This window comes from Lepisosteus oculatus, chromosome 25 (genome assembly GCF_040954835.1).
Source record: "Lepisosteus oculatus isolate fLepOcu1 chromosome 25, fLepOcu1.hap2, whole genome shotgun sequence".
Classification (NCBI taxonomy): Eukaryota; Metazoa; Chordata; class Actinopteri; order Semionotiformes; family Lepisosteidae; genus Lepisosteus; species Lepisosteus oculatus.
Genome location: NC_090720.1, coordinates 12,706,912 through 12,715,602, shown reverse-complemented (window position 1 = coordinate 12,715,602; position 8,691 = coordinate 12,706,912). Strand labels below are relative to the sequence as shown.

The 8,691-nt window shown below is 42.4% G+C and overlaps 1 protein-coding gene across 3 annotated transcripts; it reads left to right on the top strand.

The window, feature by feature from the left end:
* Positions 1–217: 217 nt before the first annotated feature.
* On the top strand, positions 218–7,317 carry LOC102686793 (vimentin-like). 3 transcript variants are annotated; one of them, XM_069183900.1, is made up of 10 exons: positions 218–857; positions 1,455–1,515; positions 3,008–3,103; positions 3,415–3,576; positions 3,978–4,103; positions 4,524–4,744; positions 5,009–5,052; positions 5,859–5,948; positions 6,277–6,359; positions 7,037–7,317. In XM_069183900.1, the coding sequence occupies exons 1-10, from the start codon at positions 331–333 to the stop codon at positions 7,076–7,078; spliced, it is 1,452 nt and encodes a 483-aa protein (XP_069040001.1). In that variant the 5' UTR covers positions 218–330; the 3' UTR covers positions 7,079–7,317. The 3 variants fall into 3 exon arrangements, with proteins under 3 accessions (XP_069040001.1, XP_069040000.1, XP_069040002.1); XM_069183899.1 differs by having other exon boundaries at positions 5,856–5,948; XM_069183901.1 differs by lacking the exon at positions 5,859–5,948.
* Positions 7,318–8,691: the final 1,374 nt, after the last annotated feature.

Here is an 8,691-nt window from a genome sequence, read left to right as displayed (position 1 = left end):
CACAACGTTTCCTCTCTTCTCTTTTCAGCATGGAATAAACCTATCGCTTGTTCCTTTGCAGAAAACGCATGCTGACGAAGCTACACACCTGAACTATATTAGTAATATCTCTGGTCTCCTCTTTCAGCTCTTTAACTGGTTCCCCGGGACGTCAATCAACCCCAGGTGCCGTTATCTAATTTGCATAATGAACGGACTATAAAAACAGGAGGGCAGGGCTACTGGGCTTCACTGGACCTTATCTGCTGGAGTGTGGTGTGCTTGAACGGCTTGGTAAACTTGCCGATGTCCCAAAAGAAAAACAAGGCATAAAACAACAACGATCACAAAATGTCCAGTGTAACTACAAGGCAATCTTCCTACAAAAGGATGTTTGGTGGGGAGAGATCTATCGCTCCTAGTACTTCTTTCTCAAGCCGCCGGTATTCCAGTCCGATTCGATCCAGGGTATCCTACAGCATGTCTGCTCCCCCCGCCATCTATGCGACCAACACCAGTAGGCTCCGGTCCAGCGCTACGATGCCCAGGCTGTCCACGGAAACCTCAGACTTTTCCTTGTCCGATGCCGTTATAACCGATTTTAAAGCTAGTAAGTCCAACGAGATGGCGGAGATGCAGCACCTCAACGACAGGTTCGTCAGTTATATCGAGAAGGTGTGCTTTCTGGAGCAGCAGAACAAGATCCTGCTAGCGGAGCTGGAGCAGTTGCAGGGCAAGGGCATCTCTCGCGTTGGAGACCTCTATAAAGAGGAGATGAGAGAGCTTCGTGGGCAAGTGGACCAGCTCACCACCGACAAAGCCAGGGTTGAGGTCATGCGTGATAACCTAGATGATGATCTCCAGAGGCTCAGGGAGAAGTAAGTAACCCTGATTGACGCCACAGTGAGGACTGAAGTGATCTGATCAAACTGTTTAAAACTAGCAATAAGCCTGCAGTATATGATATTTGGCGATATATCTACACTGTGTCCGATCATTCCATCCAGTTTCTATTGCGAAGATAACTAAGGTATTGGGTATTTAAGTGACATTTTAAACTAAGCGGTTTTCAGTATTTCCGACCTGTTTAAGTTACGTTAATCACTGGGGTAATTGCATACTAAATCAGCACTTAATCCCGGAACTTTAAAATGGCGAGTCTCAACGCAGAGGAGCTCATAGTCGCTCATTTCTGTTTTGTAGCGCACGATGCATAAACCGGGAGGCAAGTGCTGTATTGACTTTCGCTGCAGTTAACTCCTGATGCATCAAATGCCCATAAGATGCAGGAGTTCCAAAAACTTAGGGGGTTTTATAGTTGGATCCGTTTTCGCCGAAAGAAAGCGACTGAAACTCCTCGGTAACCCAGGTTGCTATTTGCTCGTGGGTTCTTGCGGTCTTTCCCTTTCAAACGAAGACGCCAGCGAGTTTTAATTCTCCTACTTCCCTGACGTAAGAGCTTTCCTCTCTTTCAGAATCCAGGATGAAATGCGTCTTCGAGAGGAAGCCGAGAACAACCTGCAGAGTTTCAGACAAGTATGCGATCTTCGCCAGCAGTAGTGCAGTGGGGTTCAATAACTTGCTGCACGTCTGCTGTAGCCAAAAAGAGCGTCTTATCGGCGATCCACCAACTTTAAATCGCCGCCGCCACAGCTCTTGTTTGTCTTGTCCGTGATTGCAACGCGATTCCGTCTTCAAAGATGGAACTTGCATCTTTTGAAAACAGTAACGCTGTAGCTTCCCGTTTGTTCTAGTAGCTGCATTTTGAAATGGTTGCTGGGTGCCTTATTTTTAAGCTTTTTTTAAAAAGTGGATACTTCTAATATCAAATGCATCTGCAGGACATCGTACTTCAAACATGGACTTGTAGAACTGATTTTGCAGTCTGCATGGGAACTATTGTTGCAACAGTGTATTCCAGCTACTAGTACGATCTGATCAACTGGTCAGTTCAGATGTTAACACCAGAGAATCTAAACTGCCAAGTAAAAGGGCACATTCTTGACAACTGCAGTTGTCCTGTGTAAGATTTAGCCATATGGTACTAATACTTTTTCATAAAAATCCATGTTTGTCTGCTATTAAGTTTTGCAGAGTGTCTTAGTCCCTTGGCACTGTCCCTACATTTCTGCAGGTTACATGACTTCATGCACTAGATTACTTATGGTGTTGTGCCAGGGAGAAGGTTAACTGTTACTTTCCAGTTTGACCCTTCTCATGATTAGGGTTGAGACAACTAGTCATGAAGTGCTGTCTGCACCTTAAGATGGGCAAGTTCCTGGTTTCATGCTGGTGTCCAGTGCTTCTGTTTGTAGCAAGTTCCTAGTCTAGATCACTTAACTGGAATAGTTCAATAGATCTGCACAGCAATCCATGGATGTTAATGGACTTTGGGAAAAGGTCTTTGAACCAAGCTCTTCTATGCAAAGCAAGAAGGCTAAAGACCCTAATCTGTCATAAGGGTAAAACCCTCTGGTTCAGGACTGAAGCAGTTCTGGGTTTAGAGTCCCATCAAGTCCAGTTGCATCGCATATCGGGGTCGTAGATGTAGCTGACATGCAGTTCCTTAGACAGCCTACCTGTTGAGAGCAGGACTGCTGGCATGGGCAGGGAGCCATGTGTTGTGCACATTTGGCTAGCAAAATGGTTAAATCCTATAAATGACAAACCTACTGGGTACATTAACTACACCTTGCATGCTTATGCTAATGTTTTAGGTGTGAACAGTACTCTTAAATATTACTTCAATGTAATGTGGCACTAGCCATCTTAAATCTGAGATTCATCTGGTGATTAACACTACAGGGCAGTATTACTAGTTTTATACTGCTTTAAGATTTTAAAATGGTACCACTCCTATTTGGTAGTGTTTTGTGAAGAAATAAATACTGATGGTTTGTGCTTGTAATGCTGCATGCTCATCATTGGATTAACAGAAATCTGAGGCTTTTAGTGCAGTTGTGCCACATTATAGGCACAAGCCTTTCAATGGTGGTAAGTAAATCCTTATGAAATCTAATTTAATTAGGATGTTGACCATGCGTCTCTGGCCCGTCTGGATCTGGAGCGTAAGGTGGAGTCCCTGCAGGAGGAAATTGCCTTTTTGAAGAAACTCCATGATGAAGTGAGTTCCTATCAACTTGATTTTAAGGTGTTGGGAGAGGGAAACAATACAGTAGTTATGTATTGATGTTGCAAGGAACTGTTTAAGGGAATAAAGTCAGGTTAATGCCCCCCCCCCTTAATAAGCACTACAGCTACTCTTCAGTTGTTCCCAGTAAACAAAGCTATTTTTTACCCTCCTCCTCATGACGTGATCTGTGCATTGACTGTGACTTAGTAGGTGACTTGCATACCTGGGTTTGGAAATGATCTGAATCTTGCTTGCAGAGTAGCCTTGTGGTGAGTGTAGCTGAATTATAATGCTTTTCACAGGAAGTGGCTGAGCTGCAAGCCCAGATTCGGCATCAGCATGTCCAGATTGACATGGATGTGGTCAAACCAGACCTCACAGTAGCTCTCCGTGATGTACGCACACAGTATGAATCTCTAGCATCGAAGAACATTGCTGAAGTGGAAGAATGGTACAAGTCCAAGGTTGGTCTCCCTTCCCTGCACATGAGGATTCTCAGACTGTAGGTAGCTAGCCATCTGGTGGCTTAAAGCTGAGAAGTGAGCTTGGGGACTTGGGGTCCCAGGACTTGGGGTTTCAACTAGATCACAGTCATCTATAGCATACTTATGTGGATAAACTCATTTTCTATTGCTTAATGTTATGAGGCACCTCTTTAGTTCTACATAATGCACTTGTACCAGTTAAATCCTCATTTGTAGCATGTTTTTCCCCTCTTAAAAGTATGACTTTAGGTAATTTATGAATGCAAAGAATGAGGAAATAGATTGCCAAATGGTCTCTTGGATCATGAGCCAAGACCCAATACCACATTGTTCAGTATTTTTTGGTCGACAGTCTCATTCAACTAATGAATTTCTTGCAGTTTGCGGACCTTACGGAGGCTGCTGCCCGTAATAATGAAGCCCTTCTCCAGGCCAAACAGGAGTCCACTGAGTATCGCCGACAGGTGCAAGCTCTCACCTGTGAAGTGCATGCACTCAAGGGAACTGTAAGCAACTTCCATGGCTCCAGTACTAGTGGGATGCTTGCAAATGATGTTGCCTTAAAAGGTCTTATTTACAAGGGCCTCTGAAATCTTTATCCAGTAAAGCTCTCAAACCCTTTCATCCATTATTTTATGCTTTGCAACCATACTATTGCTCCACTGCTCTGAATACTGGACTTGAATATATTCCACTTCACCGGGTATAGGTCCCTTTTCATGTAAATCCTTTCTTTTGTGCTTTCCTGCAGTATCTGCTTGTAGGCCAAACAAGGGGATTAAGATCTTGTACATACTGTATTCCTTCATTTTTCAGTGTGGGGGAAAGTCTCTTAAATTGGAAGTACATGTAGGTTAGTGAACAGATTATGAAAATGCTGCAAGGTTTCTGGCATGTAATAAAAATGCTCTGAAATTCATTTCCAGAATGAGTCTCTGGAACACCAGATGCATGAGGTGGAGGAAAACTTTGCCTTGGAATCCTCCAGATCCCAGGACACCATTGCCCACTTGGAGGTTGACATCCGCAACATGAAAGATGAGATGGCCCGTCACCTGCGCGACTACCAGGACCTGCTTAATATAAAGATGGCTCTGGACATGGAGATAGCTACCTACAGAAAGCTTCTGGAGGGAGAGGAGACCCGGTGAGCACAGCCCTCTCCCTTTTCAGTCCTTTTCATGAAGTCTTGAGGGATGCTTTTTGTACCAATCCATTTTTGTCCAATACTGTAAACTAGTGCTGAGTATGGTGGAGCAAAACTACAATGTGTTCAAATTTAACATCCAGTAAAATTTCATAGGTTTTAGCTGTGAACCCCCTGTTGCTGGAATGGGTAACTGTCATGTTGTATGGCTATGCCAAACCCACCCTTCTTGCATTTAATCATGAAACTTTCTCCTCCTTGTAGGATTGCCACCCCAGGTCCCATGTTTTCCTCACTAAATCTAAGAGGTCAGGCATTTGTATTTGTAATAAATGTTTGTGGGGGGGGGGGGGGGGGGGTGAGTTCACTGGTGATATAAAAGTGGGGAATACACTATTTTCATGAAAACAAAATCTTCCGAACTCTGAGGAAGATCAAAACATGAATGAAGTCATTCTGGTAGTATCTGCTGTCAATCAGATGCTCAACAACCCTTAATGATTTGTTTTCCTGAAGTGTGCCATTAACCACCTACATTTCCATTGTGCCCCCCAATTACGGTGACAATGAACCCAGTTTTACAAGGTGCTGATGGTTTTAAAAAAACTTGGGTCTCTTAATCATGGGACTAAAATCATAAATTCAGTGGTTTTTTTTCCCCATGCAAAACAAACCTTCATTTCCCTCATTCGGGGTTCTCGCGTCATGGAAATCCTGGAAATTATGGAAAATTATAAAATATCCATTTTGGACAAGTTGCTCAATTTTCATTTTTATTGACCCAAAATGATCATGACTGCATCATATAGCTTTGTTCATAAGTTGGCAAGCTTTTTAAAAGAGGCTGTGGTGTTGTCATTGTTATCACGCATCATAGTGTCACCATCTTGTGGAGATTTTTATAGTGAGCTGTAGCTAGCCTAGTGCCCATGTGAAAATACTGGGTAAAATTTTTCAGTGACCTCTGGTTAGCAGATGGGCTGGGGGGGATACAAGCTGTGACTCCAAATAGATGACCCATGATGTGTATAAATTAATAGAAAGTTTTGGAATTTTGTTGGTAAAAAAAAAAAGTGGGACTCCTGCTCCCTGTCACTATGTTCACCTCAAGCAGCAGAAGTAGATCCGAGATCTAAGAAACCCACACTGGAGGAGGAGGCGGCAAACAGGACAGCTGCTGTTTCAAGTGTGCCAGCAGATGGAGGTGGGTGCTGTAGCAGGCTAGGCGATTGGGGACACAAAACAGTCAAGTCTGAGAAGTGACTGAGGGTCGAGTGGGGAGGATGGTCCCCTAGCTTCCATGGTAACCAGCATGGCATGATGGGGTATGGTTGGCTGCTATGGCCAATATTGGCTTGCTCTCTCAGGATGGACCATGCCTGCAAAGAAGCAAGTAGAGGTTAAAGCCACACCGACCACTGTTGAGAATCACTTGAAGCCACACGTGGAATGGACCAAGCAGGGTTTTAGATTCTAGCCAACAAAAGTTAAGGATAAGTGAAGTTGACTAACTTCTCCATTTTCTTTCCTAGAAACCAGCCATGAATCCAGGTCCAAGACCGATTCCTTTCCCAAGGAGACTGTGATAGAGACCATTAAAACCAAAGATGTCCGTGTATGTATGAGTAATTTAAATGAGCAATTTGTTTTAAGAATCCATTGATATACTGTAGCTGTATGCTTTTTATTCTTCTTGAAGGGCAAGCTATGTTCTGGTTTTGGCTCAATCCAATAAAATGTGAGGTTTTTTTAAATCCTTTCTAAACTCCTTGAGACCACATGCAATAGTGTGTAATTCTAGACATGCCTTCCAATGAATCCAGAATGATCTGAAAGATGCAAAACTCCCTAATGTTGACTTCTATACACTTGAGACACTCCACAATTTGAGAAGGCACCATCTAATTTCCCATCTGGACAATTCCAACCTCGCATTCCTTGACTACCTTTTTAGCAGTTTTTATTAACTTTAATTGTATTAAAGTTTCTTTGGAATATTAGTCCATACATCCAGTGTCTAGATGATGGCTGTTATATCCTTAATCTCTGGCCAAGACTGTAGTTTGGGATAAAAGTGGGCAATCCTGGCCAACAGATTAATAAACATGTCCTAGACTTCTATTCCCTCCACAAGCAAATTAGTATTTGGCTGAAACGCAGTGTCTCTTCCTTGAATTCACTTTGGTTCAATGCAAATTGAGGACCATTACAGCTCAGCCTATATCTTGTGTGCCTGCTCCCCAACCTCTTTCTGCTATTTGGTTCTTCTCAAATGGGTTTTCTTTTTGGCAGGTGATTAAGGAAGCTACCCAACACCATGATGAACTGGAGTGAATTAGCATGTCCCTGCAAAAAAAACTGCTATGATGGAAGAATTTTGCAAGGCAAAATTTTAATGACCTGAGCTTTTTTTTTTAAACTGGGGAGAGACTGCTTTAAAAGTGCCTGTATTGTTAGATTCCCTTACCCTTCACTGTCTCTACAGTAGTTCATTCAGTCAAGTGCTTTTTCCATTTAAATTAATGCACTAAGTTATGGGTTTTGTATGTCAATAAACCTTGTGGGCAAAATTATTCTTGTGTGTTAATTTGAACACATGGCATCCCAGCCATTTGGAAGAAATTATAAATGTTGCACAATTTTCACATTCCTAGAACACTGTTATAATGGTGAGCTTTGAGAAATGAAATCTAAAAAGGAAAGGTGCAATCTCAAGCCCTTTCCTCTTCCAAATCTAGTTTCACTATGGTGCAGTTGCCTTAAGGAACCATCTATTTAGAAAGTGACTTGCAATAGTCTGTCAAGGTGTTTCAGGCCTCATTTAACCATGATGAGTGTTCTGTGCACATGTGTCTAACCATTTTAAAGAGCTTTACCCATTAATAGGTTGAAAGCACCCTGTCATAGTTTAGGTTACAAAGGAACAAGTAATAGGTTTATTCCATGCTGAAAAAAAGAAGAAAGAGAACACAACGTTTCGGCCGTGGAGCCTTCTTCAGGTGTCACCTGAAGAAGGCTCCACGGCCGAAACGTTGTGTTCTCTTTCTTCTTTTTTTCAGCATGGAATAAACCTATTACTTGTTCCTTTGCAGCCTACGCATGCTGACGCAGCTACCCACCTGAACTACTATAGTTTAGGTTATGCTCTTGAAAAAAGGTTAAATTGGTTAAGATGAGGATCTCTGATGTGGTCAAAGGACCAACCTGAAGCCTTTAAAGGCAGGGTTACAAATCCAGCATTAGTTAACGGCATTCCTGCAGTCATGCAGGGTAGTAGCAGCTTTGTGATTATAGTTCCCCTTTTCAGCAGGGACTGGGGAATGTTTCGAGAATGAAAGGAATGAATCGAAGTTATCCCAACTGAGAATCTTCTGATTTAAATGAAGGACAAAAACTCCCCTTTTGACATCACAACAATCTGAAGCACAAGGTCAAAGCTGCTATGGGGTGATGGTGAAACCAACAAACTACCCTATTTAAAGTCCTGATGTGAATCCTGTTTAAACTCTGTGGAAGGATAACTTGACTACTGTGCATAAGTGATCCCCAAGCCACATGAGAGCACTTCCTTTCCTTAAAGGAAAATGTGCTGTTAAGATGGTAAACTTATTTGTGTAGTTCCAGCAAGATATTTTTTTTTTTTGTGGGTCTGAATAGTTATGTAATCAAGATTTGAGTTTCTGTTCAGTTTTTGCATGGATTATATGTGGTTTCCTAACCTTGGGATCTTCAGTCTGAGCATTCAGGTTTTGAACAAGATTAAAAGATAGATGGGCAATGGTTTGCACTTTCACAAACTGGGACAGCACAAGAAGGGTCTGAATACTTTTGCAAGTACACATGATCTCAAATAGCCTTAGCCTTGCTTAGGAAGAGGAACTGTTTCAGTATCACCGGACTGACTCCTACATAAACTGAACAGGGCTAACCTGCCAAGATTGGTTATC